The sequence below is a fragment of the Dreissena polymorpha genome, chromosome 11, assembly GCF_020536995.1.
Source record: "Dreissena polymorpha isolate Duluth1 chromosome 11, UMN_Dpol_1.0, whole genome shotgun sequence".
NCBI lineage: Eukaryota > Metazoa > Mollusca > Bivalvia > Myida > Dreissenidae > Dreissena > Dreissena polymorpha.
This window is the reverse complement of record NC_068365.1, coordinates 25,801,433-25,825,747: the sequence shown is the minus strand read 5'-3', so window position 1 is coordinate 25,825,747 and position 24,315 is coordinate 25,801,433. Positions and strand designations below refer to the sequence as shown.

The 24,315-nt window shown below is 34.8% G+C and overlaps 1 protein-coding gene across 2 annotated transcripts in view; it reads right to left on the bottom strand.

Moving 5' to 3' along the window:
* The window catches only part of LOC127850705 (ATP-dependent RNA helicase DHX33-like), a 36,042-nt gene that overhangs the window by 6,234 nt on the left and 5,493 nt on the right, over positions 1-24,315 (bottom strand). For both annotated transcript variants that reach the window (XM_052383972.1, XM_052383971.1), the window contains exons 3-12: positions 17,217-17,362; positions 16,375-16,425; positions 15,810-15,881; positions 9,738-9,847; positions 8,778-8,895; positions 6,861-6,959; positions 5,874-5,959; positions 3,191-3,362; positions 2,664-2,761; positions 27-200 (exon numbers count right to left, since the gene is read on the bottom strand). In XM_052383972.1, the coding sequence (XP_052239932.1) occupies positions 27-200; positions 2,664-2,761; positions 3,191-3,362; positions 5,874-5,959; positions 6,861-6,959; positions 8,778-8,895; positions 9,738-9,847; positions 15,810-15,881; positions 16,375-16,425; positions 17,217-17,362 (1,126 nt within the window). The remainder of the gene's footprint in view (positions 1-26; positions 201-2,663; positions 2,762-3,190; positions 3,363-5,873; positions 5,960-6,860; positions 6,960-8,777; positions 8,896-9,737; positions 9,848-15,809; positions 15,882-16,374; positions 16,426-17,216; positions 17,363-24,315) is intronic.

The window sequence follows — 24,315 nt, the reverse complement described above, 5'->3', positions numbered from 1 at the left end:
GTAATAACATTCTCTTATTCCCATACCTCTGTATTTCAGGCACTGTGTTTTTCTTGAATGCCTCATACTGTTGCTCCGTGTAGAGCCGATAGCAGGTGCCCGGTGACTCGCGTCCAGCTCGACCACACCTTTGTTGGGCCTGGGCCTGGGACAGGTGTACCACCTTCATGATGTCTAGGCCTCCATGGGAGTTGTAGATCCTGCAATGCTTAACCCTTTCAGTGCGGGAACCGAATTTCAAAGGCCTTTGCAAACAGTTTGGATCCATGTGAGACGCCACAGAACGTGGCATCTCATCAGGATCCAAACTGTTTGCTATTCTGATAGTATTCTTTGAAAAAAAAATGAAGAAAATGCTTATTTTACTAATTCAGCAGAAGACATTTTAGCAGACGACAAATTTCCCAGCATGCAAAGGGTTAACCCCTTTATTACTCAGTAACTCACATTCATCGTTTGACGCCTTTGTAGCCCCTTAGAAAATGAATTTTAATGTAAGATTGAACTTATTTGAATCAAGTAAAAAACCTTTACCAGTCTGATATGTCTTCTTATGCATTTGTAGTCCCTTAGAAAATAAATGTCAATTATAGACCTTACTTCCTTGATTCATGTTTTCAAGCCTTTGATTTTAAATTTTAGACCTGACGTCCATGATTCACGTTTTCAATCCTTCATTTCAAACCCTAGCATACTGCTAAGCAGCAAACAGCATTAAACCTGACCAACTGTGAATTAATAGCAGGCTGTTCTGGTTTTATGCTGATTGCACATAGCCTTATTCACTTTTCTTCTAAGCAGTAAAGGGTAAAACAACTGTTTAATATTTGTTGAATGTCAATAATTCACTTGAACAGCTGAAATGACCAATGCAGAGGGTATCAGTGGTACAGATTATAAACAGAGTTGGGAGTATTCCGCTGAAATGATAAGTGCTTTCTTCAAAAACATTTCTGGCAGTAATTAAAACAGTTGATTTGTTAGTAATAATATCCATCGCCTGCATTACCCGATAATATAAAGTCCATCGAATCGAAATTTACTTTTAAGAAACTTGTTAAGACACATCTATTAAATGATATGAAGGTAGACGAGAATTCCATGTATTTTTACTTTTAGATTTGTTTTAATTTATGTAATTCATTATTTTTTATGTTATTTATTCGTGTCAGTGTATTATCATGTCAACTTTTGAAAGATTCACTTAATTTGTAGAAGAAATCATGTGTAGGATCATGTCGATTCTATATTAAGAACTGAAAAAACAATATATTTATAGTCACTTATAAGATCTGTTCGACTAAATCCAGGGACCCCGTTGGAAATAAGCTTTTTCATGTTTACATGTCTAAGCTTTAGGGGTTATCCTGTGTATACATCATGTCGTAATCTTATTTGGATCTGTGATAAATAGCACCATTCATGTAATGCATGTTTCTGAATATGATAATAATGCAATCTATACGTTATTTATTGCCTTGATTGCATTGAATTGTAAATTGCTTGACATATATGCACAAATAAAACAAACAAACAAACAAAGCCTAGAGTAAACAGTTATTGAATACTCAAAATTACCTTGAAATTTGTGTAATACAATGTATATCAAACTTGATTTAATAAAATAAATCTAAATACAAATGTATTTTTAAGAGTTGAATATGCAAAAATACAATTATCATTTTACAGTTCATGCAAATGCCATACACTTACTTTACCAATAATGCCATACACTTCAGCAATTTTTTACAAGAAACAGCGCTGCAGAGGCCGACGTGTATTCCCAAGCCGCATGTTTGATCCATGGGGCGCCCCAGGGTTGGTAATGGGGCCATGCATAATTAAGATTGGCCGTATTGAAATAAGAGATGTTCAGTATCAATTGGAAGTAAATCGATGTAAAAATGAAGAAGGTAATGTAAAATAACATAAAACAAGAGATGTGTTTGTCAGAAACACAATGCCCCCCACTGCGCCGCTTTGATTTATTTTTGAAAAAAATATCATTTAGCAGGTTCATTAATTACCTCCCTTTAAAGCTTATTACTTCCCGCGGATGTTTTTATGACCTTTGACCTTGAAGGATGACCTTGAGCTTTCACCACTCAAAATGTGCAGCTTCCTGAGATACACATCATGCAAAATATCAAGTTGCTATCTATAATATTGCAAAAGTTATGGCCAATGTTAAAGTACATAACATAAAAAAAATGAGTGAAAATCTCTGACTGGGTCCCACCCCAACCCCCATAACAGGGGTCAGATCAAAATTCTAAATAGTGCAGGGTCCCACATATGCTCATAACTACCATGTGTGTAAGTTTTAAGGTTCTAGTGCTTATAGTGTAGGAGGAGATAGTGGCCAGGACGGACGGACAAACAGACAGACGGACAGACAGACGGCAGAGAAAACCACAATATCCCAACGCTTTTCAAAAAGCGTGGGGATAATTAAATGAGTTAAGTAATTAATTTAAAGTTATTTATTAACAGTAAAATGTGACTTTTTACACAATATTAAACAATGTTACAATAAATCAGTCATCTTTAGAAAATAGGCTCTTTCTTTTCACACAAAATCCTGGGGTTAAACACATGTATGTTTTATCCAACCAAAGGTAAACAACCTCACCAACTACAATACACTATCCACAATGGCTTACTTTGCTTTCACCATGCCTGTATCTATGACAAATCTCACTCCACTGATGGTGATGGACGTCTCAGCAATGTTGGTGGCCACAATCACCTTACGGCAGCCCTGTAGACAGACATGTACCACATGACAGAAGTCAAACTTATGACTGTCACGTTGATGAGTAACCCTTTACCTAACATTTCGTTTTTATAACAAGTTATATTAATAATATCACTGAAGTCTGGATTTGTAAAAGGTGCATACATTAAGCCTTTACAAATGCATTAAACAAACTGTATATGATGAATTTCTTATATCTGACCTTTACCTTGAAACTAGATGCCTGGTTCTGTAGCAAAACACTGTTTCCTATTTTCATCAGAATCTCTGAGTTGAAGGCTTATGAATTAACATGTTGACTAGAACTTATGAATTGACCTGTAGACTAGAACTTCTGAATTAACCTGTAGACTAGAACTTATTAATAAACCTGTAGAATGGAACATATTTATAAACCTGTTAACTCCAAATAATAATGAGTACTAGGCTTACCTTGGGTGTGGTCTGAAAGACTTTAAGCTGCTGGGGTGCAGGCAGGGCTGCATACAGGGGGCACACCAGGAGGTTGGGTGTGTTACCCGGCACGTTCTGACCAATATCCCGTATTGACTTCACCATTGACTCAATCTCTTCTTGGCCAGTGAGGAATATCAGAACATCTTCTCTGGGAACAGAATAGTTTTGAACATTTCAGCTGTATGTTCATTTATGTTTAAAATACATACAACAAGAGATGTGTTTGACAGAAACACAATGCCCCCAACTGCGCCGCTTTGATTTATTTTTGTTCTTGATTATATCCCTTTAAAAAATATTACTTCCCTTGTAAAAATGATATGTACCTGCCACATGATAAATAGACATTATCTTCCTTTAAAGTTTGTTACTTTCCTTGGATTTTTTGTTTTTTTACCTCTGACCTTGACTTTTAACCATTCAAAAAATGTGCAGCTCCATGAGATACACATGCATGCCAAATATCAAGTTACTATCTTCAATATTTCAAAAGTTATGGCCAATGTTAAAGTTTTCGGGCGGACGGACAGACAATTCAAATGCTATATGCCACCCTACCGAGGGCATAAAAAAGTGTTTGCAAAATTCATGCTTTTAGCACTGCATCTGCTATTGGCCAACATTGACAAACCAATCAATTATTGAGTTCAAATTAGTTTGCTATTATTGGAAAATTATAGCAAAAGGTTCTACAATTCAATCACTTTACTTAAAATTCTTCAATAATTATAGGTTATTAGACGTTTCACTGTACAATACGGAGATATATTTGGACGAGCACACAGTTTAAGTCATATTGGACGAGCCGTTAGGCGAGTCCAATATGACTTCAAACTGTGTGCGAGTCCAAATATATCACGTATTGTACAGTTTAAACGTCTAATAATCTTTTTATTCTATATCCCTTTCTAACGCTCTTTTGTTTCTTCTTTAAAATATATTACCAAACCAGCTTTCCGTATTTTTATTTTCATTCATCTGATTACGCAATTTATGACGTATCTCGTGTGACGCCATTTCTCTGACGAAACATACTAGTATAAGCAAGACTTTCTACATTTTAAGGACAACACTAATCACTATGGACGTGTTTGTGTTTAACAGTAAATTAATCATAATATTTTTTTAAATCATCGAACGAATCCAAAACGTATTTCGGATTGTGTGTTTGTAATGCATAATTGTTAACTTCGATAGGAATAAAACAACTCGCTCCGACAGGATTACGAATTCGTAAATCGTGTTTTGGGTCAGAATGGTTAGCATGGGATACAAACGCTATCAAAGAAAGTGTGGATTTAAATACATTTCGATAAAGGGATGGAAGAACAGAATATGGAAGGGCATATCATTTAACTGTGTTGCTATAAGCATTGGATTAAAGCTGTCATTGAGGTTAATAAAATAGAGTTTTTGTTTTGCTGTTGCATTTGTTTTTCAATTTCAAACAATAACAATATCACTTGCTGTTGCATTTGTTTTTTAATTTCTAACATTTATCCAATTTATTTATTTAAGAAATACAATCTAAATATCGCCTGTGTGAATCGAATATTGTACATTCGGATATTTTTTCTCGGTAACGGCTTTTATCGTTATAAAACAATTGCTTAGTGCACTTGTACTCAACTGTCCAATATGGAAAAAATACAGACTTTTTGGATCCAATACCGGAATATATTGGACGGTCACGTGGTACTTATGAAGAATGCCCATTGGATGAATTTATTGGATATAGAATAATTTCTTAGACATGTTTTGAGGCAGAGTGAACTGGTTCAAATGTTTATTAGTTTCAATTTGACATAAGAACTGATAGTCAAGTAGATGTGTCATCTTTTAGTAGTTTAATGGTTGCTCAGACAAACCACACATTCAGAACAGCATTATAAAGATCTAAATTTATAGCACGGCAGATTTAATTGCAACAATTCTAAATTCTAATGCATTGATAATTTTAATGAAAATTAAAGTACAATGTCCCATGTGATGTACAAAACATTTCTTAATATTGAGGATTGAGTGTTTCCAATTATCATACCTGCATTAACAAGATAACATCCAATCTGATCAATTTTGGTGCATTAAACAGTGTTGATACTGCAGATACGACGTATATAGTTTTGTTTTCTATTTCAGTTCATCTTTTAATGTTTGCTTAGTAATGAAAAGAAGAAAGAAACAAGATGCTGCGCTCAATAAATGCTGATGACCTTGTCAATATCAATGTATTGGCCCATATGAATAGGTTTTACCTCAAATTTGGGTCAATATCAAGATCAAAAGGGGGTCAGGGGAGGTGGGAGTGATGAGAATGCTAAAATAGAGCATAATTGCAAGTATTCGAGAGCTTTGTAACAAGTGGTATTGATGTTATACAAAACATGTCATCTAGAGTTATTCTTTCATTGACAGAAGGAAAAACAAAATAACTGACAGGTCGATTGCTACATTCCTCTTCACATCATTAGATACCAGGGGCAAAAACAGCAAAAATGATGGGATAAATAACATGCAAGACAAGTGTTGAACACAGGTAAGTCTTTTTGCTCATAAACAACCTTAACTACAAACACGTACCAATGCTTTAGATTAAGATTTTCTATGCCCTTAAACTTAACTGTGTTCAATACTGACCAAGTATGCTGTATGTACTCACTGTGCTGGAGCCTCCCTGTGTATCTGGAACAGTGTGACCAGGGCAGCAAACAGGTAGTCAGACTGCTCCTCCTTGCAGTATAGCACCTGTATAAGAGGAACTCTGAATAGTAGCCTTGCTCTGGGAAAATGGGGCTTAATGCAAATGCGTAAAGTGTCGTGGGCACAGGCTAATCAGGACTGAAACTTTCTGCCTAAACTAGATTTTTGCCAAAAAGAGACTTTCTTTATACAAAAAAAAAACATAAAAATGCGGAAAGTGTCATCCCAGATTAGCTTCTGCTGTAGGCACAGGCTTTTCATCCCAGATTAGCTTGTGCTGTAGGCACAGGCTTTTCATCCCAGATTAGCTTGTGCTGTAGGCGCAGGCTTTTCACACATGCATTAAACCCTGTTTATCCAGAGAGAGGCTCAAATCTGACCTTTAATTCCCAAATGAAAGTCCAAAAGTGCAATACATAAATGTGTTGTTCAAACTTTGTGTGTTTATATCACAAAGTTATGAGTTCCCTCTGTGCCTTAGACTGCATCCTGTCAGGACCAAGTGTGTGCCCTAGCATTCCTACTTAATTTACGTACTAGATTAAAGCAATTTGAAATTAGTTTTGAATAATTGCAGCAATATAAAGCTTTGAAGTGTTCAATTAAATATTTCAAATGTGTTGTGTTGTTATATTGTCGAACAGGGGTTCCTGGAGGAAACTTCACCTGTCAGGTAGAGTGTACCAATCAAAGTCAAATGTGCAAGAAAAGGGAATTGAACCCAAACCCAAATATTGAACAAAAGGTACAAACATGTAAAAAAAAAATCATATCAATAATTGAAGCAGGAATTTATTATGACGAATGACCAGCTAAAAGTATGTTTTATTTTGCTTTTCTGAACTGTCAACTTGGCCATTTCAATTGATACATTCACAATTTGAATTAACATTGACCAGCAACACACTGCAAGAAGTTCCTGAATTGATGGAAAAGTTCAACTTACCCTGATAGGGAACTGTCTGCCTTCCAAGTACAGGACAGGGGCCTTGTTGAAATACTGGGAGAAATGGTCCACATCCATCGTAGCAGACATCACTATGATCTGCAAGGGATGTCATAATAGTATGGAAACATGTCAATAAATTGAGATTCGTTTGAAAAATTGGCTTGATGAATGTGCATAAATTATTATTCCTGTATTGGAAGTTTTTTCTTACCAAAATGCAAATTGAATGGAATATATTTTTGATAATATTTAATTAAAAAGAGTATGATTAATAAATATTATTGAAATAGACAAAGAAATTCCTTGCATTTAGCCATTTTTAGTAAATGTCAACCAAGTGGTCTGACTTTGCAACCAGCCTCTGTTTTTGCAGCACTGTTTACCATTTTTTATCCTAAATCTTTCCTTCAAAAAGTTGTTTGAACAAAATATATTGCCGGGACATTTATTATGGCAACTTCTATCAAAGATATACACTATGATGCAAAGGAAGCATAACATTTAACCATTATGAAGGATGCACAGCATTCAACAACTATCATATAACCTTTATAAACCATACTTGGAATTTTACAAATACCAAATTACCTAAATAAATGATATATGGAATGTAACAAAAAGATGATTTACCTTCATAAAGGGTTCATGGAATTTGTAAACAACTATATTTGTTTTACAATATTTTGCATGGATTTTGGCAAATGCCAATATCCTTGATAAAAGGTGCAAAAAATATTAAATTAACATTATTATTTTGATAAACGGTGCATGGAAATAAGCAACAACCATTTGAATTATGGTGATAAATGAATATGTGATGAAACTTTACAACACTTTTTTTTAGGGATGGCAAAATTATTCGAATATTCGAATATTCAATTGAATGGTCAGCATTCGAATAATAAAAATGATATTCGCATATTTTCCAAACGTAATTTCACCAATATTTAATGACCTGCGAACCGCTTACGAAAATGCAACCGAAATCACCTGGGAGTAACATGTTTGACGTGACTTTCTTCGTGTCAAACTGATAACGCGGCCCTATCAGTGTTGCGGCCCTATCAGTGTTGATTGCGCAATGCAATATACACGCTCTAAGAAAGGCCGCGACTGTTGTTTGCCAATGGGGTGCCAATTAACGGTTTCAATTGACTGGCGAATAATAATTAAGTTTTGTGATCACAGTATGTACAGCCATTAAAATGTGTGAATTACTCAAATCGCGCAATGCAATATACTTACTATAAGAAAGGGCCCGAACTGTTGTTTGTCAATTAGGTACCAATTAAGGGCCTCAATTTACTGGCGAATAGTAATTTAGTTTTTGTGATCACAGTTTGAACAGACAATTAAATATGTGAATAACTCAAAAGTAACAGATGATACAAATTAAACAATCATCAAGGAATCATAATTCAAATCTGAAAATGCCACCAGCCCTTTCTGCAGTATGGAATACTTTACACGGTCTGTGGATAAGAAGACCGCAACGTGTAATGTGTGTAAACTTAGTTTTACATATGCGGGGTCTGCTACAAATCTGTGGAATCATTAAAAAATAAAATTCTATGACACGATGTTTTTCATTCTATTTGTGCCCGATCACAGTATCGGTCATAGTATTAGTCGACAGCGATACAATTATTCGATAGCAACGTTAATAAACAGCCTCGTGTTAAGCAAACGGATATAACTTACAAACCAATGGAAATTAACACATGACAAGGAAAAATCAATCTAGCCGTTTTATGCGAATATTCGAATATTCGATTGAATGAATTTGCGAACATTCGAATACCGATATTGGTATTCGATGCCATCCCTACTTTTTTTACAAAGGGTTTATGGCAGTAAAAAACTACTGTATTACCTTGATAAAGGGTGCATGTAATCAAACAAATATCACAATACCTTAAGGGGTTTCATGGCCAGTTTTTTTCTCTCATGTTGAGCCTGTTTTACAACACCAAACAGGACATCTGTGTGAATGGTTCTCTCATGGGCCTCGTCTAGAATGACTACACTATACCTGTCATTGCAGGGAACAAACATAATTATTAAAGCAAACAAATTGCTAGTACATTGTTTGTGTTTTTTGTAGAATGTTTTGGGACCGAAATTTGGCCCTATTCCCAATTACACTAAGTATAATTTTTCATTGAATGACTGCCTAGAATTCACAAGTAAAAGTTAAATACAAAACAATCCAAATGTTCACTACACGTCCCTACCAAGCTCTTGTGAGCTGAACTTTAGCAAATATAATGTTAAAACTAATTTAAGTCTCAATTCAATTTGATAATATTTGTAAGCAAAAAAACTACAACTGCCGATTAATTTTAGTCCGAAATACTCAATATTACCCGAAACAAAGGACCAGGTCCCCATTCCCAAAATGGTGAAAATAACTGGGTAGTATTTTATACTATGTGGTCATGAGTTCAAGTCAATCAAATGTTCAACCTGTTGCAAAAAAGTAAAACATTTTTGTCAGGGTAATGATTTGGTAGATCAAAACAATGGCAACAGCTGATAACAATAAGTTAGGTTGTCACATACTAGAGAATGTGAGAGGTTGAATACAAGACTGTATTACATGTATGATATTCTAAACAATGTACCTCTATTTATTAACCAATGTCATACAAAAATAGGCCTTTAGCTATATTCAACCAGCATATTTCATGTCAAGCCTGTACAGTCTGACAAGGAGCTATTTTGAGTGACTTTTAGGAAGACAGGGTAGCTCCTCTGACCAGCCTGCAAAGAGGAGCTACTCTGGCCGCATATGGAATAAGACCTATTTTCAAATGACGCTTGTCAATTACCTAATAACATGAAGTTTCCAGAGAGAAGAGATGAAGAACTCACCGTTTCATGAGTGGGTCTGATATGGCCTCTCTCAGCAGCATACCATCAGTCATGTACTTGATCTTAGTCCGCTCTGAGGTTGTGTCGTCAAATCTCACGCAATAACCCACCTGTTCATTTGTATAGGAATTTATAAGACCTGCGCTGTTACTTACAAATTCAGATTTCATAATTTTTAATCTGTAACATCATTCTGATAGCCCTAAGTAATTTGTATATGGTATGTTTTGCATGAATGTAATACATGTATCTGTTTTGCAATTGGAACATTTCCAGTTCACTCTCCACAAATAAATTGTACATATTCACAAATACTATAAACTTTCATGTCCCAATATACAGGATTTTATTGACCCTTCACCACTCAAATAGCATGTTGATGTGCTTGCAGTCCCTTAGACAATCAAATTTAATTGAAGACCTTCTTTTAAGTTTTAATGGTTTCATTTCCAACCCATACATGTAGGCACTAATTAGCATCAAACAGCATAAAACCTGAACAGACTGCGAGTAACTCACTGGGAATTCTGGTTTTTATTTGGGCTTCATAAAGTCTTTTTTGGCTACAGAGCAGGAATTTAAGGGTTAAACTGTTTTATTTCAATAACAAGAAATGTGTTTGTCAGAAACACTACATGTATGTCCCCTTCTGCGCTGCTTTTATTTAGTTTTTTTGACCTTGAAGGATGACCTTGACCTTGACCTTTTACCACTCAAAATGTGCAGCTCCATGAGATACACATGCATGCCAAATATGAAGTTGCTATCTTCAATATAGCAAAAGTTATTGCAAAATGTTTAAGTTGGCGCAAACCAACAGACCATTAACCAACCAACAAACAGGGCAAAACAATATGTCCCCCACTATAGTGGGTGGGGGACATAAAAACACAGGATATGAACAGGTTTAACACCAGGTTTGATACCACACAGGGCTTTTTTCAAACATTTAGGGAATTTATTCCCCTCAGGGATTTTTTGGGTCAAATAACTTTGAATTAGGAAAATGCATTATTATTTAATTCATTTATTTTTTTTCTATTAAACTTCTATAAAACATAAAATGTTAGTCATAAACATATCAGTCATATGGATACAACATCTTCAAACTTCTTTTATTTCCATTTTTAATAGCTCTATTTCCAAACATCTGAAAATCAAACCATCAATAGGAAATTTAGAACAGGATTTTTAAAAAGACATACTTTTTTGTCTTGGGAATATGACCTAAAAACGGATAAACAATCAGGTCGAAAAAGCCCTGCCATATGATACTTCCCTTCTCAAAATAAAATACACTTTTTAACAAAATACGCTTTAAAAAGTGTATTTTTTCTGCATTTTTACCGAAAAGTGTATTTTTTCTGCATTTTTTTTTATAATTAAGTGCACTAAAGTGCATTTTTTCTGTATTTTCATTATCTTTAAGTGTATTTTACTGTACTTTAAGTGTATCTTCTGTAGGCAAAGTGCATCTTTTTATGCAATAAGTGCATTTTTTTAATGAAGTGCATTTTTTGTGCATAATAGTGTATCTTCTGATTTGCAAAAAAAAAATTCTTTCTGTACAAGTGTAGTTTTAGTGCATCTTCATAAAAAAGAGCAACACTATAGCAAATAACTGAAGTTAAAGGACAGAGATATAGTGTTTAATAGGAGGATTGTACTGAATTCTTTTTTATCTTCACATAATGTTTATGGTCTTATTATTACAATTTGTCTGCTCATAAAATATGTGAATCAGTAGAGAAGCTTTTAAAGGAAAAAGTACAACTAAATCAGGCTGTGGGTAAATAATTAATAATATTGAAAGTGTCAAAAAAAATATGTGGGCTTGCCAGAATCAATTATATCTCCACAACATAAAAAACAAGTATTTGAACTTTCTTACACTGATATTTAACCCCAATTCAATTAATGTCTACCACATTGACTATTAACATACATTTTAAAAGACAATTTAAATAATATTTATAATATTATATTTATTTCCTAACACCATTCAGTATGTTATATTGAAATATTCACAATTAAATATAATATGCTAAGTGTGCTGTGTATTATTCAATTAATATCAGATAAGATTAGGATCAGATAAGAGATCAATTAGCATCATAAACACTAATCCCTATCAGTGCTCCATCTAGCCAAAACAAAGGGGTGTTTATAGAATTTTGATTGGTTCTGGGACCATCTATTTGAAAACAAACCACTTTTGATTGGTTGGAGCACAGCAAGTAATTTGGAGCACAGGAAGTTATTTTTGTAAACAATTTGGTTTCAGCAACTTGAATTGAGCTGAATTTTTAGGTATAATTCAGCAACATTAATTCTAGTGTCAAATGTCTTGAAATTCTTTCAGCACATGAACTATTGTGTGATGAAAACAATGTGTATTTACTACAATGTGTAAATCAACAATCAGTTTGTTGCAAAGAAGATTCAAAGTGGGTGGTTAAAGTGATCAACAACTGCAGTTTTTGTTTTTTTGGAATGCTGAAGAACAGCTGTAACAGGTTTGTATTTTCATTTCTGCATCTCTTTTTAATTAAATTAATTATGATCATTATCATATTTATGTATTGTCACTGGGAAATGTAACTGGATGAGTACATGTAATGCAATTTTAAGGAAAAAAACACCACTTGAATTATTATGGCTGTATTTTATGGTTATTGTCATCTTAAAATTTATTTATACCTATTTCTTGTCATTAATGAACAGATTTCTTTCCCCCATATTTAATCAGAACTTTAATATTTTATATTTGAAGGTTAAACCCCAAGGTGAAATTTACATTGATCGGAAGATCCATTGGACAGAATGTGCATCATCGCCTGCCAAAAAAGGGAGAAAAAAGGGGACTACCTGATGTATGGACATGTATACCAGGTTTTACCCTGCACGAGCAGGCCAACTTGAGGGGAACAGGAGTGGGAAACCGTGCCCTGTAGCTTGTCCTTGACCAAGAAAAGATGGATTTGTTGAGAGGTAAAACTATATAATAAAGGTTATTGCAATTCAAAGACGTCACACTTCTGACCAGTCCCCACAGCCAAAGGAGACCACATATATTAGTACATTTATTAACAGTATTTTCTATCAAACGTAATTTCTTTAAATTATTTATGAAAAGCGTTAAGTCACATGTGATCACGAGATTAAAATTGCAAAAATAAACAAACAAAAACAACAAGCCAACAAACTTGTTTTGATTTAAATTTATGATATTTATAGCAACTGTTGAACAAGATTACCATAACAGCAATATTTAACACTTACATTATAAAATATCTTTCAGGACCTGATCTCAAATGAGATCATGCACGAGAAGCGCCTCGCAGACCATGACAGTAGTATTCAGACCTGATCAGCTGGTGAAGTGCTCTATAAAGGGTTGTTTATGAATGCATTCTTTGTAAGGAACAGTGTAAAACAACAAATATAGTGACAGGGGCTAAGCTGCTAAATATTGTCAGCATGTATGCAGTGATTTTCTTTGGAAATTCAAAACAACCTGTACGTACTGGCTCTCAGAAGGGCATGTTTTAGCGCAATAATGAACAAAAAAAGGAAGATCTTAAAAATAAGGTATAGATTTATATAAATTTCATGAATACTGTTCATTCATCATATATTAGGATCCAGAATATGATTGAATTAAATGTGCTGCTTTTGTCCATATTAAAAAGGGATTTGGAATTAATGTAATATATAAAAATCTAGTAAATGATAGGGAAAACATTTCAGCTTAAAGAGGGGAAAACTTTAATATTTTTGAAGTGGAAAAACCACCTGTATTTGGCTGTTAATCAGTTACCGGTAATCAGAGGGGAGAAAAATCACTGGTATGAGCTTGATATTTTCAATTGTTAATTCCAGATAGGCAATAGCCTGTTTGAATCCTCTCTTTTATGTAGATATGTAACATTTGTTTTTGTTTTTTAAGGTTTAACATTCTAATAAAAGTGTGTATTCATCTATTGAATTGTACTTTCTGTTTTTTATGTATGTGTTTACACTAACCTTTCATTTAAAGAATGAATGCTGACTTCAAAATGCTGGGATTTTTTTTAAATTTGGTTAATTTCAAAAAGTGTATCATTTGTATGTCTGAAAATGCACTCAAGTGTATTAATGCGCTTAAAAATTCACTTTTAATATCTTAAGGTGTATTATTTGTATGACCGGGAATGCACTCAAGTGTATTAATGCGCTTAAAAAAATTCACTTTCAATTTTGTAAGGTGTATTATTTGTATCAGTGGAAATGCACTCAAGTGTATTAATGCGCTTACAAAAATTCACTTTGAATACTCAATGAAGTGTTTTATTTGTAAGTCTGGAAATGCACTCAAGTGTATTAATGCGCTTAAAAAATTCACTTTGAATACTCCATGAAGTGTATTATTTGTATGAGTTAAAATACACTCAAGTGTATTGATGCACTTGAAAGATTACTTTAGTTACTGATAAGTGTATTATTTGTATGACTGGAAATGCACTCAAGTGTATTAATGCGCTTAATTAATTTGCTTTTAATTCTGTAATGTGTATTATTTGAATGACTGGAAATGCACTCAAGTGTATTAATGCGCTTTAAAAAATTTACTTTGACCATGAAGTGTATTATTTGTATGTCTTAAAATACACTCAAGTGTATAAATGCACTTAAAAATAAACTTAAGCGCACTTATTATCATAATAAACGCACTTAAGTGTATTATTTCGTGGAAAAAAAATACACTTAAATGTATAAACACACTAGTAAAAAGTGTTTTTTTTTTAACAGGTTAAAATGCACTTGTTAAGCAAAAAATACGGTGCCAATAACATGCGCATTTAATGTGCATTTAATGCGCATTAAATGCGCATTTAGTGCACTTTTTCGAGAAGGGTTAGCATGGACATATGTAAGTTGTCATTTTTTCTTCAAAGATTCCTTTTTGTTATATTTCCAAGATAACTTAAAGGCAAATATTCCTTAAAATGGGCAACCCCAGGTTGGATTCCAACTCTAAGAGCCTTATCAAGTTTATCAATTCTTCTGCGCTTGACCCTGCAGTATGTAAGGACTCTCAGTGTATACCAGCGCTCATCTTAACAAGGCTGACATATATTGGCATAAAATTGTGAATTATAGCTGCAATATCTAGTTATTTAATTCTTTTTCTGAAATGTTTTTAATACAATTGTGTCTTTTCTACAGGGGGAAGCAGCAGTTCAACAATACCCCACCCCTCCCCCCACCCCTAGTCTGGTATGATGACCATCAACCAAGCACATATGCACCAAAAGAAGGGATTGGAAAAAACATGCTGTAAAGTGCAGGAGGTCCAGAGCATAATAAGTGTTAACAAGAGTAGTACAGTGCGTTATTAAGACCATGATTAAAGAAACAAAGTATTAGTTCTACGCACCGTGTTATTTTAATTCAAAATCAGGTCTGGTAATCGGCCCCATTCTCAATGGAAAAAAGTGTATATTTTTCCCAAATGGGAGCAAAAAAATCCCAATGGAAGGTTTAAAAAAAAAAAGAGATGTGTTTGTCAGAACCACAATGCCCCCTGTTGTGAAGCTTTGAAATACAATTTCAATACATCATTTGGCAGGTTTAAAAATTATCTCAATTTTAAAGCTTATTTCTTGGATTGAAATTTTTACTTTTGACCTTGAAGGATGACCTTGACCTTTACCTTTCACCACTCAAAAAGTGCAGCTTCATGGGATACATGCATGCCAATTAGTTGCTATCTTCAATATTGCAAAAGTTATAACCAATGTTGAAGATTTCGGACAGACTGACAGACAGACAGACTGACAGACGAACTGACGGACAGTTCAACTGCTATATGCCACAAGACCGGGGGCAAAAATTTAAAACACTGAAAATTCTCAATTTTCAAGCATTTTTATAGCAAAACAACAACAACACTTATTTCCCAATCATTTTTAGTCAAGACGCTGCAAATTTTCCCAATCCAAAAGGACCCGGCGTCATTCCAAAAATGGTAAGAAAAAAAACATTGACACAAGATACCAACTAGAGAGTGTATTAAAGTCCTAGGCTTACCAGATCCCCAAGGTCAGTCCTCTTCTCCTGTGCCACTCGCTGTGAGATGGTGATAGCTGCCACTCTGCGGGGCTGAGATGAAATAGCGCACAGTAACAAAAATAAGGGACGCAAATAAACATACAAAGACTCAAAAAAGACCCACAACTTATAATAAAGATACTTGTGTAGTATATACCTTTCCAATTTCCATGAACTTGCTCTTTATCAAACTCAACCTCCATTTTATGTCAAAAAATATTTTTTGAACATTTCCTGAAAGTTTGGCGAAGATTCCATAAAAACGGCATAAAATATTTAACAATCAGCTAAACATTTTAACACTTATTAAAGACAATATAAGATTAATAAAAACACAAGGCAGGAAGATGCTCAGAAGAAGAAAGTTTGTGCTATTCTGCACAAATGCTTCAACAACAGTTTTATTTTCTAAGCCACACTAGATACACTTTCTCTATCCCAGCTTTTACCATGTATTATCCGATTTGAAATAATATCAAAAGAGACCCCCTTTCATATTTTTAAAATCCTGATGTATACAATTATGAAATTAACAACAACTCACCTGGGTTATTGCAATAATCGAGTTCCTGTTGATGCCTGCTTCAAACAGAAACTGAAAAACACAAATAAACATATAAGACTGTACAGTATTAAAAAAATGTTGGCTCCATTTTATAACACCTCAGCACAGGAGTTAGTGTTCCCAGTGAGCATACATTACTTATCCAAAGTCTGGGCAAAAAACATATAGTCCATGCCCTTTCTGACCAGAATATTTTCCTTAATTACAGTTTGACGGGGGCTATAGACAACAAAATTGTTGTGCCATAATTTTTACATTATTGTTACTGCAAGGCTAAAATCTTCGTATTAGTGAACTGCAGAACTATATGCACACTTGCATAATTTTCCAATGTGCAAAAACAAACTTCTGGGGAAAGACTCATGTTTATTAATTGTTAATTTTTAAGAAAATTTATTAGAAATGATGATTTTTGTATTTTAACTATAAAGCAATCAGTCAGTCTAAAATATTATTCATGGGTTACAGTCTGAGGGGCTATAGTGAACACGTAATTTTTTAGCACACTGAATCAAGGTCATAGATTATGTTAAAGAGCAGAAAACAACTTGTCCATATAAGGTCACATTTCACAGCATAAAACACATTTAGATGGATAATAAAGCATAACCCATAACACCAGAGAATCCATCATGTACACAAGTCTTAAAAGAAAGGTGGAATTTGAGAGACAATGATAAATTATTTCCAATTGAATTTAACTATAAACAGTTGTAAGAAATTTTTAAAGAATCTAGCATCTTTTTACACCAGCTATCTTGATGTTATTTTTTCATGAATTACACAAGCTAAAAAACGGACAAATACTTGTTACTCATCACCTGTGGTATCTGTGTTGTCTTCCCACTGCCCGTCTCCCCTATGATCACAACACTGCTGTGCCTCTGCACCTCACTGATAAGCCTCCCTCTGGCTGGGTAAATGGGCAGGTTGTGCCTCTCCTCTCTGATCTTATTGTAATGGTCATCTGGATAATATTGAGGCGTGTAGTCAGGAAATTGAGATGAGGTTTGTTTTGTGATCCTAATGTCTTGAGAAATCTCACAGAGTTGGAACCCTACACTGTGGGGTTTCATTGGCACAAAAACCTGCTGCCACTTAATTTCTCCACTTTAAATAAGTTGGAGCCAGTTTTTGTCAAACTGTTGTTATAAATCATTATTTATATATCTCCTATTTTAATAGTACTGACATTTCTCATCATATTTCTCATTTAAGGGGCCTTTTCACGTTTGGGTAAATTGACAAAATTGAAAAAAGTTGTTTCAGTTATGATATTTGTGAGGAAACATTAATACTGAACATTTATCATGCTCTAAAATAGCCATTATATGCATCTTTTCATGATTTAAAAACCCGGAAATTATAAAGCGCTGCAACGCGAAACGAATTAATAATTTGGAGATATCTGTTGTTGTTGTTATATTGTGTGAAACTATGAGGATTGGTTATATGAAGTATTAAGTACACCAGTCATTGTATTCGGAAGGATGGCCGAGTGGTCTAAGTGGGAGCCTTTTTACTCCTGGACTCCAGGGGTCAGTGGTTCGAGCTCTGCTGAGGGTTCCCTTTTTTTTCTTTTTTTTTTTTTATTCTTGATTTTTTATAGGAGTTTTTGTATATCCAATTTTTACATATATCAAGCATTTATGTTAATGACAAACTTCAAAACATGCCAAAATCTGTGAAAAGGCCCCTTTAATTAAGCAAGTCAATTTGAAAAAAAACTTCTCAAAATTGATGGACAATTAAAATTTTTCAAGTTTAAGAGGGTGTTTTGTTTAAAGCTTTTTAACTTTATAATAACTATTGCACAAACAATCTCATGATTTCCCATTAACATTGGAAGGTCTTTGTTGGTCATGTTTACTCCAGATTGATGTTAAAATTATTTAAATCATATAAAACATAATTGTTTTTGTGTATTTCTGTTTATTAGTAGGTTTAAGAAATGTGTTATATAAAAAAAAAAATCACAAAAAAAACTTATATAATATATTAGTTTCTTGTTTGTGAAAAAAATAATTTTTTTAGAACATGAACAAACATTTCACATTTCTATCGAGAAAATTTGTAGAACAAGCACATGCGCATAGAAACAAATCTTAACAACCAATCAGAAGAGTGGGAAATAAAAGATAGATGGTACATGAAACAGATTAATGCATGATGAAGCTAAATCTTTCAAATATTTTGCAAGCATTGCCAATTTAAAGACAGTTTTTGTTGTTACATTCAGAGCTCCAGATAAGGGTCGTATTTTCGTAATTACGAATTATTTTCAAGTCCATTACGTATTTATTTTAAAATCTTGTCGTACCATTAAGAATTACAAAATAAAGTTACGAATATTATTTTTACATCGGTTCGTATCGATTTTTATTGAGTTCTTTTTGCGTATTAAAGATCTTTGCGGTGCTTATATAGAATGGTTATCGGGTTTGTTTAACAAAGCGCATTTTTTCCAATATAAGGGGGGCGTATACAGTCTATTTGTCAAACAACAATGGCGGCGCCAAGAGAGCGTCCTAAAAAAACTGCAAAGCGTCCACGAACACGCTTTTAACATATTGTACGCAAAGTGAGCCGAAGTTAAATGTTTAGAAAGACATTATAGAAAAGATCTTATACGATGTTGTATGTTCAGTTGCCGACACAGTCGAAAAAGCTAAACAAAAACGCGACACGACAGGTCCAAACTTAAACACAAAAAAACATTGAACGAGTGGAAGGGACAAGTCCCGTGGCTAATCGTTGAAAAGATTGAAGGGGAAAACCGTTTTAATTGTGAAATATGTAAAAATTCATCTAAGGCATGCAATCTAAGCACAGTTTGGGAATATGAAGGTATTAGAAAAATACAATTGTATAATACTGAAAAGACACTGTTGAACTCGTATAAATAAAGTTGCTAGTATGTTTATTTTGATTTTTTTTGCATGAAAATAACCATTATTATTTATTTTTAGGTCATTTAGAAAAAATAAGAATTATTTTCCAAAACTTAGTAGTAACGTTAAGAATAAAATTTCAGAGTTAAGAATTCTTTTTTAAAAACTGGTAGTAATTTAAGAATTTCACAAAACCTTATCTGGAGCTCTGTACATGTACATGTATGTTCTAAAATTAACATTTGGGACATTCCATAACAAATGTCAGGACATTTGACAAAAAAGCGGGATTGTCCCGCCGGGACACATAAAATTATTAATCATTCGTCCTTTACTGTAGTTAGTAATCAGTATATTAATTACAACAACTCATAATTTCTGGTCAATATTGACGAAAAATGTGTTTAAGAACTCCATGTAAGAGCACAAAAGTTCTACATTTTCCAGAAGTAAACACACCTGTGCACAATGTGGATAACTCCATAAAGTAAGATGTGAGGCATGCATCTATTAGACATCCAATCTGGACAGAGACCCAGCTTATTGCATTTTGCGTGCATCGAGCACTGTTTTTAATCAACCAATCATCGATTTACTCTTTCAGATTGATGCAAACTATTTTCTGAAAATCAGTGGAAAATGAAAGTAAACTTATGTCAAACATCATAATTGTGTATCGGTCAGCACTCAACTTGTTTGATATACAAAATTGATGTTTGGACAGTTTTTTTTAGACTCAGGTGGCACTATACACAAATTACCGCTTTATAGTATCTTTTGACTTGATTGGGCCATGAAATACAAAAGCAGTTGGCTTTTTATTCGCTACAATGCATCTATCAATAGCAATAAGCGACTCCTTTCATGAAAACAACATGGTGTGAATGCCTGATAAAATCAATAATTTGCTGATAAATCGCTGATAAGGTATCAAAAACAACACTGGTACACTCGGGTAGTAGAAAAGGTTTGTGAATAGGGGGCATTAAAGGGATTTCAATGGAAAAATAAAGACAGACAGAGCTTGAATAGCTAATTTGAGAGTGAACTTCTAGAATGTACGTTGTTTTTTACGAATGTCATGACAAATTGTCTCTTTTTTCTTCTTCTTTCTTTTATAATAATGGCTATGTTCAATACTGATACATTATGGCCATGCGTGGGGGGTTAAAAAGAAATAGATTGATAGGTTTCCCGAGTTACTCAATCCACTCAGTAAAAATCCTATCAACAGTGATAAAAAAAGGTGCACAACCTAACACCTTAATCCCTTAAGACCTAAATATTTACATATACAACTGTGCATGTGGTGAGAATATTAGTCGAGTTAAAAACAGGATAAAAGCAGAATCATGTGATCACTGGGGGCTGACGAGGTCAAAGCGTAGTCCGTTTCGCTACGACGTCAGGTATATGTTTTACTACGAAAACATTGTGTAAATACACTACTTAATCAGGCGAGTTTCATCTTTTCTGGTGTTAATGGATTAGAGAACGGAACATCCAGTAATGGTAGGTACTTATTATCAATAAAAACTTATAACAAATGCGCATAGTTGCAACCTTTAAGTTTATTTTGAGCTAAAATCGAAATATTTTGATTTGAAGCAATGCATAAGGTGGTTATTCTGTTAAAATAGCCAATTAATGTAACTTAAATTAAATAAAACTACATGTTACTTTGATTCAGTGTACATTACACATTTCAAAGTACAAAACAGGTTACGAACATGTATTTTAATCATTCAAATGGTTTGTTTCGAACGAAATTACAAGTCGCTTTATGTATAGGTTTCGCACAGAGTATGTATTGGTTGCGCAACGAAGTACAAATATAATGTATAGGTTGCTCAACGAAGTTACTGTATCCATTTCAGGACATATCACATGCAGTTTGCAGTAACTGCAGACTGCCATTTCCCAGTGCAAAAGATGCCGTGCTTCACCGTGCGCATGAACATCCAAACGAAAAGGTTGAACCCGGTGAAAGCCGGCAGAGTCCCGGCAGAGCCCCGGTATACCGTCACTACACCGGCACTCACCGGGGCTATACCGGTTCAGACCCCGGCAGAGCTGAGGCAACGCCCTGGTTTAACCGGGGACAACCGGGGCTCCACCGGGAAAGTATTCAAATGTTTAATACCTCCGGGATGAACCAGGAGTTACCGGGAAGGACCGGCAATGACCGGCTTGGCACTGGAAACAACCGGGACTGCACCGGGAACAACCGGGACGGCACCATCAGAGCACCGGTTTACTTATGTAACTTAGCTATAAAGGGACTCTGCCGGCATTCACCGGGGCGTTGTCGTAGCTCTGCCGGGGTGTTTTGGGGCCCCGGTGGAGCTAAGGTGCCGTCCCGGTTGTTCCCGGTGCAGTCCCGGTTGTTCCCGGTGCCACGCCGGTCGTTGCCGGTCCTACCCGATGACTTCCGGTTCATCCCGGAGGTATTAAACATTTTAATACTTTCCCGGTGGAGCCCCGGTTGTCCCCGGTCGTCCACGGTTCATCTCGGTGGAGCACCAGTTCATCCCGGTGGAGCACCGGTTCATCCCGGTAGGGCCCCGGTTCATCCCGGTAGATGCCTGATCACGCACTGGGGCTCCGCCGGCATCATAGTGAGACTGGTCCTTAATCGCATTGTAACACGATGTAAATTTACCGGCCGTTATGTACGCAGTAAACAATAACCTGTGACAGAAACCCACTGCCACACCTTTACAACAATATATTGATTAGGCAATTGCGGATTTGTGCCATTGGGGTCCTACGTTCCACACCTTACGGCTGTTACAGGAGTGGATTTTACAGGTAAAACTATGTATACGAACATGAAATTCATCTCAAAATTAGTTGACGATAACCGATTTTCAAGAAAATCGCTTTGATATATACAATGCAAAAATCAAAATCCGTATGAGATCAATAATGATCGAAGTTGGGACATGGGATTTACTTTGACATAAGCAGAGTTTCGAGATAAGCGAGTTGGGGATAACGAGAATCGAATGTTATTTGATAAAGAGTACCGTATGCAGGCTGTCAAGTGACCTTTTTTCAAAAAGTAGGAAAAAATAGGAACTACTTTTGCAAGAAAAGTAGGAAAATAGTAGGAAAAAGTAGGAACTTTTCCCTCAAAAGTAGGAATACATAATACTAATTTTTTAGACACAGGTCCAGGAAACATAGCTTGAAACAGAGCAGGAGTGCCATCACATGTTCTGTATGGATACCCACTTGAAGCTACCTTAAGGGCCCAGAAGATTTCAGCCTTTTGTATCTGTTCCTTGTGTGATGGTTGTACTTGCATACAGATAGATTTATCCCCACCACCCTGAGAGCTGCTTGGCTTTGGGGCACTTCCACGCTTTTGTGAATTATCATGCATGTATTTCATGTTTTCCTTGTGTTTTTATCCATCTGCATGACTTATCAGTTGATTAGCACCAGAATTACAACAAGATGGACTTCATTTAGACAGTAAAATATCTTGCAAACTCATTGCCGGTATCTCTCTTGCACCATGATCCAAGTGTTTTTCCACTGTTGTCCAACTTCTCCATCCATGAAGGGTTAAACTTTGTTTTCCCACTAGGCATTTTAGCACTTAGTGTATCTATGATAATTAAGTTTCAAGCAAAGCTACCCTGATAAAGAAGTATAATAAGATGCTGTTCATTTTGGTGTCTCATCAAATAATTAAGTGGTTTGAGGTCTTCTGTGTATGGATATAAAAATGGTAATATATTGTGCATGTTATATCCTTAAGCAGAAGACCAAATTTATTTAGTGATACACCAACTTGTTGTACAAGATTAATACTAGTATATAAACCAGTGTCAATGCTCTGCTACAGCTACATTGTGAAACCTTTAAATTGACAATAGGGTGCAGTTATAATAACTTAAGTTACATTCAAAATGACTGGTCATTGTAGAGCAGATTGGAGATACTGGAGATCGGACCTTATCACCTGACATCTTTTATGACATCATTGATTGGGCAATGAAACAGTTGCACTACAGTTTCAAATAATGGTTTTTACATTATTGATTACTTCGCCTGAGTGTAATAATGCCGTTAAATAATTTTAATACTACGCTGTAACACCTTGAAGTTACCTCACTAGCTATGGCATCATTAGACAAGAATTGTGTTTGTCAGAAACACAATGCCCACTATTGCGCCGCTTTGAAATAAAATTTCAATATATCATTTGGCAGGTTTAGAAAATATCTCCCTTTTAAAGCTTATTACTTCCCTTGGATTGTACTTTTTTACTTTTGACCTTGAAGGATGACCTTCACCTTTCACCACTCAAAATGTTCAGCTCCATGATATACACATGCATGCAAAATATCAAGTTGCTATCTTCAAAATCAATATTGCAATAGTTATGGCCCATATTAAAGTTTTCGGACAGACACACTGACAGACAGACAGACAGACAGACAGACAAACGGACTGACAGTACAACTGCTATATGCCACCCTACCCGGAGCACAAAAATGTATCGGGACATTTAGGCTCTGTGCATTTATCTTCAATTACTAAACATGATGTACCTATGATATCAATAGAACATCATATCTGTTGTCATGTAATACAGAATTTTTTACATTATATTTGTAAATGATGAAAACTCAGCAAAGCATCAGTTTTATCTTTTTCCAATAACTTGTGTAATAAATTCCATATTTCATAACCACTCATACAATACATGTATCTCTATATCTCTACATTCCAAACAGCAATATCATGTAAACATGCATAAGGTTTGGTCAAATTGTTGTCAATAGAGACAAAATAAAACTGGAATAAACAATGGGTGCCCTCAGCTCTTGCATCACTGGGAACTGTGTAAGGTATGTGAAGTCTGCAGTGTACAAATGCTAAGGAAGTAAACAAGGCATTATTGTTACTTAAAAAAAAATGTCAATATTTTCAAAAGTTACATAAGAAATAAATATTTATGCTTCTTGAAGAGGTGCTAGAAGACAGTCAGCATGGGTTAATTGTCAGGTCTCAT